The 15,961-nt window shown below is 37.9% G+C and overlaps 1 protein-coding gene across 5 annotated transcripts; it reads left to right on the top strand.

The window, feature by feature from the left end:
- Positions 1–261: 261 nt before the first annotated feature.
- Positions 262–15,053, top strand: LOC101487446 (protein SSUH2 homolog). 5 transcript variants are annotated; one of them, XM_076884222.1, is made up of 14 exons: positions 262–444; positions 1,230–1,326; positions 3,067–3,147; positions 6,425–6,505; positions 6,581–6,656; positions 6,740–6,869; positions 7,891–7,951; positions 8,398–8,519; positions 8,848–8,910; positions 8,998–9,074; positions 10,967–11,059; positions 12,637–12,742; positions 13,075–13,182; positions 13,863–15,053. In XM_076884222.1, the coding sequence occupies exons 2-14, from the start codon at positions 1,314–1,316 to the stop codon at positions 14,001–14,003; spliced, it is 1,152 nt and encodes a 383-aa protein (XP_076740337.1). In that variant the 5' UTR covers positions 262–444; positions 1,230–1,313; the 3' UTR covers positions 14,004–15,053. The 5 variants fall into 5 exon arrangements, with proteins under 5 accessions (XP_076740337.1, XP_076740336.1, XP_014268743.3 ...); XM_076884221.1 differs by lacking the exon at positions 262–444 and adding an exon at positions 815–938; XM_014413257.3 differs by lacking the exon at positions 262–444 and adding an exon at positions 897–1,047.
- Positions 15,054–15,961: the final 908 nt, after the last annotated feature.

Genomic DNA, 15,961 nt, shown 5'->3' with positions numbered 1-15,961 from the left:
GGCGCAAATGCAAAAGAAAAACATTTTGAAGATGTCCCACAGTTAAGACGTGGGTCTAATAATTGTAGTATTTATTCCTCTCATCCTGTTTAACATTTAATTTCTATCTTTGTTTATCTATTTTTTCTGTCTTTTCCTTAACTACCACCGCCTTTGCCACTGATGTAGGCCTATAGGTTGTAACTTGCCCTGTATCATACAGACACACCGAACACGTTGCGCTTTTGCGCAATTTGGTCCTGATGTTCCCAAGCCAGGAAAGAAAAAGACGGAGATTCTGAGTTCATCAGATTCTTAGAGAAAGCATTTTATGTTTTGATCCAGGAGCTGAAACTGTACGATGGCCGCTTTTGAACGTATTTCAAGATGTCAGTGCAGTTTAAGCTCTTGTTAGCAGAGTGGGGACCACACACCTGAGAAGGCCTATTTTGCTGTGTGCCTGAGGTAAAATAGTTGTTGTTGTTGTTTTTAAACTATTTTTACTATTAAAATTATTTTACTATTTCCGTTTCATTGTATATTCAGTACATGCACGCGATTTGAGCTATGCTGGTTGCCAAATGCAGTGTTCTGATTGGTCAGATCTGTTAATTCAGATTCGAAACATCGGGAAAATCGAGCTTGGTCGGTGTGAACAGCTGCATGAACAATAGATGAGTCCGAAAAATACTTACAAATATTACGAAATATATATTTCGTGCGAAATATAAAATACGCATGAAATATTCGCACAGCTTTTATGTGTGAAAGTTCCTTAAACATGTAGAAAAGTCCAACATGGATCGAGGGGGGAGAGGCTACGAGGGCGGATTATGAGAAATGACTTTTCAGGAATGTCGGCGCCTCCTACTAACCTGAGAACAATTTTACTTGGAATAGAAAAGCTGTGCCAACACGCCTGGAGAAGAAAAAAACAGCTTCTGACACGTTACTTGTTGGTATGTTTGCAATACGATAGAGGCAGGGCTTCATTTCCTTTCTGTCACAGAGGAGACAGAAGAAAATAGAGCCGCTATTTTTCTCTCTGACCCAATATCAAATTTTCAGGTAGACTAAGAATAGTTTTAATTCTGTCTTTATATTTATTCTTTACCCTCAGACCTTTACCCACCACCAATCTGCTGGTGAGGGAATAGAAATGACAACAGTCGTTTAAACATTAGTTTATTGATATTGATATTTGACGTAGGGGCTGATACAAAGAGGTCCTAATTACATGTATTTCGAAGGTTGCGCGGCGGAGTTAAATCAACGGATCCTGTGTGGTTACCATAAAACCGAGCTGGTCTACTGAGTGGTTGATCTGCAGCAGAATGAACAGCGCAGGTAAGAAGTGAAATAGCAGGACAGCAGTCACCCTGCACAGACACCGAGTCCAAGCAGGACACACGAAGGATGCAGGGATGAGCTTCTGGTAGTCGGCGCGACTACCAGCAGCAAATATGTTCCAGCAAATGCAAGGTGCATTTTTAAGGTTTCTTTGAAGTTGTTTTTTTGTTTTTTTTAATTCTGAGACTAGATAAATACAAAAAATTAAATATTCACTGAAATTAAATAACCTGCTGCCTAAACTTCTGTTAAATGGCGACCTGATATCAGTTAACCTGTTAATTGCATCATTTGGTTTTTATTTTCTCTCTGGGATTTATTTGTGCTTGAACAGCTTTACTTATAAACAGAGGTTGTTGTATTTTGTTGAGGAAACAATTCCAATGTGAATATTTTTTTAGTTTTAGGATTTTCCTTTGACCTAAGTCCTGAAAGAAATGATGACTCTGTTTTTCATAGATGGATATACCTGTTTTTTCTAAAATAAACTTCTTCTTTTTTTATTTTTAAATGGGTGCTGGTAAAAGAAAGCCAAAATGATTTTTCTTCTTATGTTAATTGTCAGCATTACCACCTCATTCAATTTTAATATAGCTATCGATATGGATGGATAATTGATATGGGTTAGTTTATGCATTTTATTGGGTTGTAATTCTCTTACACTGTAACATTCATCTTTTGGATGGCGGCACAAAGATTGAAAGAATGTGAGAGACAGGGAGAAAGCTGTATGAAGATGGGAGAGAAAAAGAAACAAACATCTACAAATCTCTACCAAAATCAACATCAAAGTCATAATGCTAAAGTAGCTTCTATTTTGCCCGCATACATATCTGCATTCAAGCACCTGAGCAAGGACTAAGCAACTCCACCTACTGTCCATTGTAGATAAAAGCAATCCATGACCTATGGCTCTGAAGTGTTCTTGTTACAACATGTAGAAGGGGAAATAGGAGCCCTTTCAGTTGTATTCAGCTCTATTGAAATTAGGCTGAAAGACTTTTAAACAAACAAACAAACAAACAAACCAGAATGACTCAGAAGAATAATATCTTAAAGAATACTAAGAACTGTAGAAGGGAAGTTAGACTGATTGTTGACAAGGGAAGAGGTGGAGGAAAGTGAAGCTCAGACTAGGACTTGGGACTCCAGGAATGTCCCACCGTGAGGAACCCCCAGGGCAAACCCAGGACTTGCTAGAGAAATTATATCTCTTGGCTAACTTGTGAGTGTCTCTGTGTCCTCCTGGATGAGCTGATTTGAGGGAAGCCTGGGTTTCTCTGCTCAGGCTGCTGCTTCAGTGACCAAAACGGCAGAAAATAGATGCATGAAAGGATGGATAAGCTAAGACAGATTCTTGAAGATTCGGCAGTCCATCAAAGTAACAAATGCGACTGATGCCTTTGATAAGGGAAAAAGGAATAATTCCCTCTGGAAGGGGAGACCTCTCTTAAACAGAGTGCACCAAGGCCACAGAGACCAGCCCTGAGTACATGACCATACGGTACATTTCCCTTCCCACAACTGCTGAGGCCCAGCTTACACAATACTTATTATCCATAATAAACTTCAATGTTGATGTCATCCTCTGAGTGTTCACCTTACCCTAAGCAAAAACATCCCCCCCGCCCCACCAAAAAAAAGGATAATTAATTAATGCATTAAAAAAACTTAGATGAATTTGAGTTCTCTCTGTGTTAGTTTGAATGGTTTGTTTCTTATTTCTTTTAATTCCAGCTGCATATACCCCTCTCATGCCCACCTCAGCCAACACTTTCAGCAATGCCCCATTCTATGAAGGCAATGTGTCAGCAGGAGGTAAGAAAAGCCCAATTCCTCACATTAATGTTGTTGCATTGACCTAACCTGCTTTTTTTATAGCTTGTTTCATAACTTGAAGATCTTTATCATTGCTGGATGACAGTTCCTGCCCCCTCCGCCTATATGAAGCCTGTAGTTTTATGCAGATGTTTGCCTTTTTAACGAGTAGTTTCGACCAGCGGTCCCCAACCTTTTTCGCGCCACGGACCGGTTCACGCCCGACAATATTTTCACGGACCGGCCTTTAAGGTGTCGCGGATAAATACAACAAAATAAAACTAGTACCGGTACCAAAAAAAGAAGATTTATTCATAACACAAGTAAAAAGACCTAGGAAAACCGAGTTAACGATAAAAACGATAACAAAATAACCCTAAAAACCGATAAAAATCCTGAAAAGCATACATTTCACACCTGAGCCTCAACTCTCGCGGCCCGGTACCAAACGACTCACGGACCGGTGCCGGTCCGAGGCCCGGGGGTTGGGGACTGCTGGTTTAGACTACGTATGTAATAGTGATATGTGAAAGAGAAAAGAGTTGAGAAGTAATCAGTGCTTAAGCTAATCTTAAAACTAGAGAGTGTGTCTGTCGCTCAAAACTCTGCCTCCCATTCTACTTATAGAAACTTTAAAAACTGTGAATCTCTGGGGGAGGGGGGGGGTGTGTTTTTGTCATTTTGTATGATGATTTATGTAGAAGTCCACTTTGTTAGTCTAGTTGTCCTGTTTTGAGTTTCTTATATTCCCTGTTTAGTTCCTTGATTATTTAGTATTTTCCCCTTGTGGCCTCTGTGTCTCTTTGTGTGTCTGTGTTTATATAGGCTGTGTGAGTTCTTGTGTCTTATTTCCTCCTCATGTTTTATTCTGTTTTCCCCTGGCTGCCATGTTTCCCCATTCAGTCACGTTTCTGTGTCTGTCTGCGTCTCTGTGAATGTTCTCATTACTTCCGGTTTTACTTTCTCTTATCTGTGTGTGCCATGTTTTGTTTCACTTCTCTAACTCTGAAGGTACCTTATCTCATGTTTTATGTTTAGCTTTGCATCCTCTGTCTCGTTGTGTGTAATTAGCCCCAGCTGCGTGTGTGTGCGTTTCCTGTTCTCTCGTCATTACCTGTTAATTGAAGCACTTTGTTTTCTTCTGTCCAGCGTTGCAATCTCCCTCATCCATGGCTGTGTATTTCCCTGTGTGTCTCTTTGTACGATTAGGTTCCAGTATTCCAGTTTAGGTTATTTTCTTTGTGTCACCTACACGCCAGCAAATAAGGCTGTGTTTTTTGAGTTTACTTGAGACGTGAGTGTGCGTTTGGGTCCTTTCCTGCCTGCACACAGCTGACTTATGACAGAATCAGAAATAAACCTGCGGGGTTGCAGTGGAGAACATGTTACAGTTCTGTTCTGATATGTAAATTTATTAACTGTATTTTGCCTTAATTGTGATTTCATGGTGACTTATTTATTTATTACATTTATTTGACTTAAACATGACAGTTAATACAACAACAAAAAGGGGGGGGGGGGGGTCAAATTTTAATATCAAAAGTAAAATGAGATGCATTACAATATTCTGTCACCATTTTTGGGTGTGAGGTTAACATGCTGGTTTTAATCTTACTGGAATAGCTAACGCTAGCGTGGGCAGAACCCTCTTTCATTCGCACCACAAATTTCTCTGCAGGATCAGGCTTGTTCAGCTGCACACATAATGTAACTTTGTATGAACTGAAGTTTATCTAAAAAAAATTGTCATGTTCCACCTTGTCACTGTTTAACCAGTTTGATGAATGAGTCTTCTGAAGGAAGATAATGTGAAATATGATACCTTTCCTTTTAATTCATGCAAGGGCGTAGATTTGGCATGGACGGAAGGGACATGTCCCCACCAATATCCAGCGATTATTGAATTGTCCCCACCAATAATTTGATCTCTTTGAGTAAAGAAAAACAAAACCGATAGAAATAAAAAAAAAAAAAAAAGCGATCTGTCAACCTCTCATTCACCCAGCGGTGCAGAAAGAGTTAAATTACGTTCTCTACTGGAGTCCTATATCATGTGACAAATATAGCCAATGTGATTGGCTGTGCCTTTCAGGGAGCTCTGTTTAGTTTTAGCAGCGGCAATCCTGCGCTGCGAGGACCTGCAAGGAGGAGAGGAGGATGGCAGCAAAAAGAACCTGGATATAAGAAAGTATTTTTCCAAAGAAACCTGTAAGTGACTTAAAGTCAAGTTCACTCATAAAACCTGTCCATCATAATAACGTTACAGGCTATGCAAGGTAATACATGCCAACCCTCCCGTTTTTTCTCGGACAATCCCGAATTTCAGTGCCCCTCTTATTACTCTTTCTGGGTTGCAAAATAAACTTTTAACAAATTTTCAGGCGAGAATGTAGCCGTGCAAACTTCAAATATTTGAACCGGGGAGAACAGCAAACTCCCAGCTCACTGACTTGATAGGGGCAATACCACGGCGCCTAAGCGGCTCAAACACTAAAAAGTTTGATTATACTTTACGAGAACGGAAGACAACAGGGCAACTTGCAATACTTGAAAAGTAGATATTTCATTTAAGGGAGGAAACACTACGAATATGCAAAAGCATTTGAACAAAGTCTGTAAGTTGTAAAAAGCTTTCAAAAAACGCATATAGATTTTGTTTATTAAGCAGTTTCTCTTGTATACAAACATGAAGGAAAAAAAATCCCCTTTGAGGTTAAAATTATGCTAGTTTACTCAAAATTACTCAAAAGCATTGGAACTAAATTTTAGGAACATTGGCAAGTTTTGAGTCTTTTAGAAGGGGAAAGTGTCATGTAAATGTAATCTTAATTTTCTGAGCCATTATTCTGCTGTCATGTCAGTAGGAACTGATATTCCCATAGATGGATATAATCATTTTTCTAAAATTAATAATTCCAAATAAAAATAAATAGAAAGGGAAAAATCTGTGTGAAGATGGCAAAAAATTAAGATGTGGCCAAAGTCAGCACTGTACTTATAATGTCGAGGTATTTTCTGTTTTGCCTGCATTCAGTGATGCGTGAAATTGTGTTACACCGTTATCAAATGTCACCTTTTTTTGTTTTGTTTTAGACCAAGCTTAATTAAAGCTGGCTTTTCTGTTTTCGACTTTTTTAGTTCTGCATGTTTGCTGAACGAGGTTCGTGGTATAGGGCCCAAACCTCCTAAGCTGTTCGGTTAGAACTTTAGTTTGAATGAAAATTTTTAAGTTCATCCAAAATATTGGTTTCAATGGTTTGTTTCTTGTTTATTCCAGCTATGTACCCACCTGTCATGGCACCCCAAGCCAACATGTTTGGCAATGTCCCAGGCTATGAAGGCACTGTGCCAGGAGGAGGTAAGAAAAGCCCGGTTCACATAATTCCTCACATTAATGCTGTTGCTGGTACTTGAAAATTTGTCATTGATACAGGAGGTTTCCTGCCTCCTCCCATGCCCATGGAGCCAGTAGCTCCACCCCAACCCGCCCCTGAAAATCCTGAATGGAGGTACGACATATTATCTGTGTCTTTCAGCTGCTCAACAATCAGTAGAATATTCTGGTTTAACACAGAGTTTGTGTGTTTTGTAGCATCCCCTCTCTGTCTGAAAATGCAGCTCGCGAGGCTTTAAAGGAATTTGTGTCGTCTCATTGCTGCTACGGTGACGCACCAGTCACTCAGGGAGTCATCACCTCCATGGAGCCATTCAACACATTTAGGGTGATTAAATGTTCCCTTTTTATAATGCTGTCAGCATCAGTGATGCTGAGGACTGAGTTACCTGCTTTTACTATCTCTGCAACAGACTGGTTTGAACTGTTTGCACTCATAGTTTTCTAAACATTTGACCAAAGGACATAATTGAATGATAATGAACTGTTAAGAATAAACCTGTGTAAGGATTTTTTTGCTCAAAAACTTGAGGGCTTTTAGTAAGTGTCCAGACCTGCTTAAGTAGTAGTTTGCCAGAACTTTTCATCACACCCTCAAGACTCTTGCAATTAGCTCAAAGAATATGGAATACCGGTTCCAAATACTGGTTTTACCACAAAATTTGTTATGCAGTAATATGATGCCCAGTTATATGAAACCAAATTGGAAATACGTTGTATGTTACAAGTTTAAACAAATTGTGGATTTAATATCACATCTATCTCAGGTTCTACACTTTTAACAGTGAGAGTGAAAATAGTTCTTGTTATTCAATATTTTCACCCCCATTTGTCTCCATCTTATACTTATTTTGACAATAAGATGTTTTTTCTCATTCTACATGTGCATTAATACAACTCTTTCCTGATCCAGAAACAGACTGAAGGCTCATACAGTACCAGGCTGACAGGCAATAGCTGCATGAGCAGTGTTATTACAAAGTCCTTCTAAGTGATGACATCTTGAGCATGCAGAGACAAAATAAAGGCAAATATGTGTTGTCAAAGAGGACAGTCTCAGTTCAAAAAACTGTTTCACATCAGTTTAAAACAAACCTTAACTTGCACATGGCTGATATGTGACCTGAAAAACCTTAAAGTGACATTAAATTGTGAATAAAATCATAACGCCTGTAACGTGTATCTGACACAACAAATATGCTTTTATTTTAACATGTCCAGCTTTTTGCACATGATGCATAGAAACGTATGTTTCACTTTCACTCTGATGTGAAATATAGAGAAATTAGCACAGTAATGTTATCAACAAATCCAGTTTCTCTCAGTAAAGTCTGTTTTTTGTTCCTTAGTACCGTCTGGAGACATTCACTGAGTCCAGGTCAACTGACTGGGCCCACAAACCACATGAAGGTAAACGCACATTTTCATTTTGTTAAATCCAAATCTGATGTGGAGCCATTAAAATGGTCATTTTCATTTGTTTCCTTGAGCCACCATGTTCTGTTATTATAGAGCAAGGCTGGATGCTTTTTAATCTGATGGTAGAGTTTTGTTGTTTCCTGTTACCAAACCACATTTTTCACTTTGTTCTTGACCACACTCAAAGTTTATGGCCTTGTGAGGGATTAAAAACAATAGTGTGATACTCAGAGCCTATTATGAATCAAACTCCAGAACAACTGATTAATCAATAGTGTTTTACCTGAAAGAGTTAAACCTGGAAACACTTGCTTTTGTTTTCATAATAATGAAATGCCTTTTTTATTAATCCTTGCGTAAACCTACTGACAATGCAGTAACTTACTATACTAGTAGTTTATTGACTGTCATTTTCTGTGATCTCGTGTATTTAAAAGGTGAGCCTGCTGACTTTTACGCCCAGCCCGCTCCACGACCATGGGAGGTCCAGGCCACACCCCCCAAACTTTTCAGTGACCACACAGAGAAGATCCGGGTGCCCTACACGTCCTCCGTCAAGGTGGCTGAATAACAAAAGCTATCTGTCAAAGTGCTGGGTTACCTGCAGTTTAGTTCTGAGCTTTAAGCTTGAAGACATATATACTTAAAGAATGGGATACTTGAAATCTGTGAAGATTTGAGTTCCTGAATGAGCTGGTTTCTAACATAGCACGAGGTGTCAGTGCTATAGCCACATGTAGTTTTCACTTTAGCTGGAGCTCTAATTAGAAGTTAAACCATGAACACAAACTGTGTGTGAGGAATCTAAGGAGAACTCCCCATCAGTGTGATTCTGAAAAGTTTTTACCTTTTACTCATTTTTATCTTTTTTGTGTGTTTGTGTTTAGCAATGCCACACGTGCAATGCAGCAGGTACTGAGCAATGCAAGGAGTGCAGTGGAAGTGGAAAAGTAAGGAAACTCTCAATAGTAAATAATAAGACATGAAAAGTCTGATCAAGGTACAATTAAAACATTTGCTTATTTGTGTCGTTGTAGAAAACTTGCCCGATGTGTAATGGTGCGGCAAAGTCCGATCCAGCCTGCACTCACTGTAATGGCACAGGCAAAGACAGGTACTGAATGGTCACACAAACTGAAAATAAAACAGAAAAAATACCAGTTTCAAAGCTTACATTTTGTATTATCTCCATCTACCTTTTTCTTTTTAAACATGCAAACTAATAACGATACGCCGAATTAAACAATTACAATTGAAATGATTCAGTGTTAATAAATTGGGATCAGACCTCCTTTTTTTTTTTTTTTTTTTTTTAATGTTGGCAAGCAAGTACAAGAATTGTTTTCTGAAATTCATAAATTTTAGATTCTGATTATTTTGAATTTGTGTTTTCAAATAATTTATTCACTATTAACATTTTAAAGTCAAAAACACAGCTTAATATATTGCAATTTGATTAGATCATATTTGCATGAAAATGTTGGGGTTATGAGCCTGTAGAAAATAATGTCAGTAGGGATTGTTGGCCCCTATAGGTGAATTTCTATTAATAAAACTGTTTGGACACCCCTGTACTATACTATGGAGCCTCTACCTCACGTTTTCCCCTTCAGATACAGGTGATCCAATCAAACGCAACAATACACAGTTTAAACCCCACTTCCGCTTAGAACTATTTGGTGAGCTGTGCGAAGTAGATATCTACTTATCAGACTCAGAAAACAGCCAGCTGGGATGATGATGGACTTTTTCTCTATACAGGGAATGAGGTGACTCTTTTACATGTACTGAGCAGAGCATGAGACTTTCAGAGTTTGAGGGTTTATAAACTTGTGAAAAAAAGGCTTCATAACGTGTTTGTCAGCATATGGACTGCAAGTTCTAACATGAATAATGAATTGAATTACAGTCAGTTAAGGGCTAAGCTTTTCACTCAGGCATTCGTATGGTCCTCTCTGTTGATCAATCACAATAGCTATTTATTTAGTAACTTTAGTTTTTATTCTGAAGCTGTGGTGCTGAATGGCTTAATGAAAATTGGAATGGATTCAGACAACGCCCTTCTCAGACACACACGCACACACAGAGTCATGTCATCAGTACTGTCATGGGACAGTGTCAGTTTATTTCAGGTGGTTTGAGACACCTCTGGGAGGCTTGCAATGCCCTGCAGCATGTTTTTCCTGGGCTACTTGTGTGTCTGTCATTTTCTCAGAACCTACCAAAGTCATAACTTTTAGCCTATTTTTTTTCCTTAGCAGTTTTTCTCTTTCTTTTCAAGAGTCCACCGAATGAATCACTTTTTCTTCTTTTTCTGCATGTCCATTCATTTTCTGCTTAAATCTCTGCTCATGTTCTCAATGATGCTTTATTTTACTCAAATTAAAAGCAAAAGTAGAAGTGTTACAAAAGCAAGAAAAGCCTCATTAAACAATTGTTTTATATATGAATGTTTTATAAAATAAAGGGTTTAACAATTTAAAGAGTGAAATAAAATGCTGTTGTTGCTATTTGTTGCTCTTCTATCTGACGCTACGGACTCAACTGATCATCTGTCTGCTCCCATCTGCCATCTAGTTATCCCACAATAACTGGGATAACTTTTTGTAAAGAAATGATCATCTGGCCCAATAAATATGAGCAAAGGAAGAAATCAGTCAAAAAATGTTCAGCAGGATGTGAAATCATAAGTTACTTTTATTTATTTAACAAACTTTTAAAAATACATTTGATAATTAAAGTCTTTTATGAGTGTAGCCTGGTTGAAGATGAGCAGCAATATTGACAAAATAAGCATACACATATCGACAAAATAAACAAATATCAGATTTTTTTTAAAGTTAAAATAAAATCTAGAGAATCGATAATGGTCAAGACTGAGTCAAACATATTTAAATGATTTTATTCACTTCAATGTGGACTTTAGTAACAAAGAAAAAATTGGGAAAAGATTTGTATGTCTATAAGTAACCAAAAATAATGAGTCATGTGTCTGTGTGTGTTTAGGTGTACAAAGTGTAATGGTAGTGGGAAAAAGCAATGTGAAACCTGTAAAGGAAAACGTCAACTGCTGACCTACATTGAGCTCAAAGTGGAATGGTGAGTACAACAGCAGTTTCAACATTCCTATATTTCCTATGATTCCTGTATGAAGATTGGGTTCTTCAAGTGTGTTTTAGGTGTCATTTGTAAAATTCAAATGGTCCTGGAGGAGGTTGCAGAAGTATATAAAGACACTTACATTTGAACTCAATTTAACTCCTTTAAACGGTTTAAATTTGTTTCTAAAGCCCTTGAAGCCAATTTTATGCTACATGTCCTGGATACTTGCAGAGTTAATTAAGGATACTTAAGGTTCTGTTTGAGGTCTGTTTGTTTTGACAGATATTCGTGAATTATGTAGAGGAAAATGGTACATGGAGATGTTTTAAAAGGCTTTGAAAAGTCAATGCAAATTAGTTGGTTCTTTTTTTTCCTACCTTAAATATTTTTTGAGGTACTTCCACTGAAATTTTAGAAAACATTAAATATCTTCCACAGACTACTGATGGGGTCCAGTCCTTAAGGATAATACACGAGCCCTGCCCACGGTTTTAGTTGTACTTGAGGAATAACCAGTTTATGAAAACAAAGATTTTATCTTTCAGTGACAGAGTTGCTTAAAGGCTTAAGAGGCCCATATATTTCTGCAGATATCTGACATACAGTATAAACAAATTTTAAAAATCAAATAAGGAAACAAGAGAAGAAATTACACATGGTCATTGTTTCGTTTTACTATCAGTAAAAGTATGTAGCATGTAAAAATATAGCATTAAATTTGAAAGCCATATTTGAATGATAATAAAAAAATTTCTTGATCAGTGGGCACCCCAATATTATTAACAACAGAGATTTATCTGATGTAATTTATCCTGAAATTGAGAAAATTCAGGTTTCGTGAACATTCAAAGCACTGTTGCAAATCCATTATATTCAGTCACTAATAATAATAATGTATACTTTATTGATCCCCGTGGGGAAATTACTTGTTTTTCTCTGCATTTGACCCATTCACTCAGTGAAGCAGTGGGCAGCCACTAAGCAGGCGCACAGGGAGCAGTGTGTAGGGACGGTACCTTGCTCAGGGGTACCTCAGAGTAGCCGTTCAGCGGATTCAAACCCCCGATGTGGTGGCTTACACTGCGTCACAGCAGGAAGATCCTGAGTTCATCTCCATAATCTGGTCAGGGCCTTTCTGTGTGGAGTGGAGTGTTCTCTGTGGGTACTCAGGCCTCCTTTCACAGTCCAAAGACATGCAGTTACTGGTCGTGATTCTAAATTGCCCTTAGGTGTGAACGGTTGTCTGTCTCTCTGTGTTAGAACTGCAACAGACTAGCCGCCTGTCCAAGATGTACCCCACCTCTTCCCCTTGCACTCATGCAACCCTGCTAAGGATAAGCGGAAGAGAATAAATGTTTTTTTGAGTGATGCTTTGGTGCCCTCTAGTCAATAAAGATGAAAATTACATGCTGCGAGTTTAAACTGAAAACAGTAGAAACTTGATTGGTTAAAACTTGAAATGATTGATTCATGTAATATTGTATTCATCAGGATGTAGAGTGTGTGTTAAATCTGTATTTTATATTTGATGGATACAGCATGAATATAGTTCATATCTGTGTGTTTGTGTTTAGGAAAAACCATGTGGAAGATCATCTGGTGGAGCAGAGCTGTGGTCTGAAGAGTGATAACCTGCGCTCAGTAAAAGGGAAAGAGCTGTTCAAGAGCAGCCAGAACCTGGTAAACACACACACACACACACACACACACACACACACACACACACACACAATGTAGCTTCACTTTGAATCCTAATAAGATTTTTTTTTTTTAAATACCAAAATTTCATACAAAAAACTACATCTCAGTAATTTCACACAGTCGTTTGGAATGTTATATTCTATGTTCGAAATGTTGAAATAATCTCCATAAATTAAACATAAAGCCACTGCAGGAACTCACCTCAGACAGGTGTAGTTGAGATAAATGTAAAGGAAAGGTTGGGGAGAAGGAAAACACATTGCTGGGGTTAGCGGTGTGAATATTGTGAATTAAACTCTTGCTTCTCTCAGGTTTACCCACTGCTTGGCTTTCCAAACCCAGCAGTCTCTCAGGCCTCTGAGCGTCTGATCAAAGAACATCAAACTAACTATGGCAAAACCTCCAGGATTCTGCAGCAGGTAGGCCGACACACAGCTCAAAAGAAAAATTATCCAGATCTTCTCCAGTAGTGGAGGGAAAGAAAACAGCTATCCTTGTTCCATCAGCAGCTAATTCTAGTTGAAATATAATTGATTCGAGCTGAAATTCCATTATTTGTAGTTGAAGCAGCAAGGAAAACGTGCAAAGTTTACTTTAGAGTTTTGAGTCTATAGGCTATAGTGTAGTCACCCCCAGTGGCCAGCCTGTGCTGGTGTGCCTGTGTTAATCTGCAATTTATTGCTTTGCTCTGCAAATTATTTAACTTAACTGATTCCTCAGTTAGTCAATAGAAAAATCAATAGACTGTTCAATTACTAAAGTTATCAACTGCTACAGAAGCTCGAGGGATAAGGTGACCTATAAAGATAACTAAAGCCATCTTGAATGATTTGATGGTGGTTGAAGAGTTAGCTGTTACATAAACACTCAAAAGGGGAATTAATTGTTGGAATTTTTGTTAAAGAAAAGGACATAAAGGTTTGAAGCTGGTCGATTGAAGATTAATACAAATCTGAAATGTGGCTAAGAAAAGTGCTCATTTCCTTTACTCCTGCTTTCAGTCAATGCTAAGCTAAAGTATTCTGACTCAAGCTGACCCGCTCTGATGCTGTTGAAAGTTTTCCTTTAATACGAATCCCTCCATCTCTCTCTCTTTCAGAGGCAGACAGTCGAGCTGATCCCCATCACTCAGGTGAACTACAAGTGGAAAGACAAGAGCTACGTCTACTACGTGTACGGCAACGAGCGCAAAGTCAGTGCTGATGACTACCCAGAGACCTGCTGCTGCGTCATCCTGTAGACTCACAAATACACACAGCTCAAAGCAATTAAACATGTACTCATCAGTCTTCCTTTTTCCATATATAATGATGATTCATTTATTAGGGTAAGAAAAGCAAACCATACCTGTGTTAAAAAGTAATAGAATGTAATGTTCTGTTCAGCTGTTCAGGTTTGGTTAATGTTTTTCCCTTGATGAATGAAATCATCAATTAAAAAGTGTATTTTGTATTTTCTCTGGTTTGTGTAGAATTAAAAGGTTTTTGATTTGAAACATTAAAGTATGACACATATGTTAAGAAGTAAGATATCAGGAAGGGGGTGAATACTTTTTCACAATAATGTAAGTGGTCAAGCTAAAGGAATAATTGTGATATTTCACATCTTATAATGCTTCATTTAGAGCTACTGTAGCCATACAACCCAGTCTCATAGGAAAACATAACAGACTGTGGGGATTATATCATTTTATATCATGTTTATTCTCTTATATCCTTTTTATTAAGCTTTGAGTAGCATTTGATTACAACATTTATTCAATATATATTACACATATAGTTTCAAGTATGTTATTACATATATTGTAAGAATGTGCTTATGAAAGAGTTGGCCTTCTGTCTGGTAAGAGGTTACAAGCTTTATCTGGTGAGGTGAGACAGAGTGCAGTGAGGTCGAGACAGTTCGCCTGCATACACAGACAGTATATAGATTCATTTCTAGGTTAGAGTTAAGACATATTTGGCTTGTAACTGCATTTTGTGCCTGCATAAGTAACAGTTTTTGTAGAATGTGTTTCTGATGTTCCAGAGATAAGCGAGAATAAGAAGATCAAGATCACCTGGCGTGGAGACGGAGAAAATGTCTTTTTGAGTGTGTGTCAAAGGTTGTCAGCAGAAGAGCTGTGGTTACTGTAACTTATGCATGTTATGTATCTGCTTTGACGCATGAGGGGGCGTTATACCCTGACATATAAAAACATTTTAAGTATGCTGTTTTGGGGGATTTATGCTGAGGATTGTGATGGTGTATTTCCTTCACACGTGTTTAATAAAATCATTGTTTTGACGCACTTGGACCAGCAGTCGTTTGTCTCACACCTCAATCACGAATCGGGACAAGACACACCAGTCCACTGCATCCATTTCACACTTTGCTTCTCCAAAAAGTGAAACGGACAGGCATGCAGAAGTTGCATCACCAGCAGGGGTAGATGATAATAATAATAATAATAATAATATTAAAGCCACCAAGTCAGTAGTGAACAAAAAACATATGATGTACATTCCAATGTCCTTAATCACCAGAAATGATTAAGCAGGGCAGATAATAATATATATTTATATATGTAAATAAGTTCATAATGTCTGTTTAAACACTTTCCTGTGATTATTTTCATGTAGGCTTGAAATAAAATATCTCCCTCCGCTGTTACTGCAACTTACTGCAAGTTCTGCATGCGTGTCCTTATCATACTTTGGAGATATCAGATGAAGATGATTCAAATTTTTGCAGGGACTTAAGGACATTTAAATTTTTTTATATAATAGAGAATTATGAATATAATATGTACCTTCACACGATGTTTATGGCAAGTCGCTGTAAAAAAAACTGCAGCACTTTGTGAAGGATGGCTACATTTGGGCTGGGTTTATTCACATTTACAATAACAGGAAATGTTTACTGTTGGTGATTTTTGTAATATAATGATGTTGCCAATCAAACTACTATCCTATAGTTACCAATTGCTGTACACTTACTTACTCTTTCTTACTGCCCACTTAATTTCACTTCCTGTGGAAGGTTTTTGCTATGCTCTGAAGGCAAAAACCAGCCTCATGTGCCTCTAACTGAAGGTGTTTCTGTGTTACCAAAAAGTTTACTCCAAACATGTGCCAGTATGTGCCACTATAGCGTCTTCAGCATGACAAGAAAACATCCTTTTATCCATCTAAAACTTTCAAAAACAATGATGTGCTG

This window comes from Maylandia zebra, linkage group LG5, assembly GCF_041146795.1.
Source record: "Maylandia zebra isolate NMK-2024a linkage group LG5, Mzebra_GT3a, whole genome shotgun sequence".
Taxonomy (NCBI): domain Eukaryota; kingdom Metazoa; phylum Chordata; class Actinopteri; order Cichliformes; family Cichlidae; genus Maylandia; species Maylandia zebra.
This window is presented reverse-complemented; position numbering and strand designations above follow the sequence as displayed.

Bases quoted from the DNA above. Each gene is read 5' to 3' on its own strand.
- LOC101487446 (XM_076884222.1), top strand. The intron at 3,148-6,424 runs GTAAGAAAAGCC...TGTTTATTCCAG, and splicing joins AGGCAATGTGTCAGCAGGAG to CTATGTACCCACCTGTCATG. The intron at 8,911-8,997 runs GTAAGGAAACTC...GTGTCGTTGTAG, and splicing joins AGTGCAGTGGAAGTGGAAAA to AAAACTTGCCCGATGTGTAA.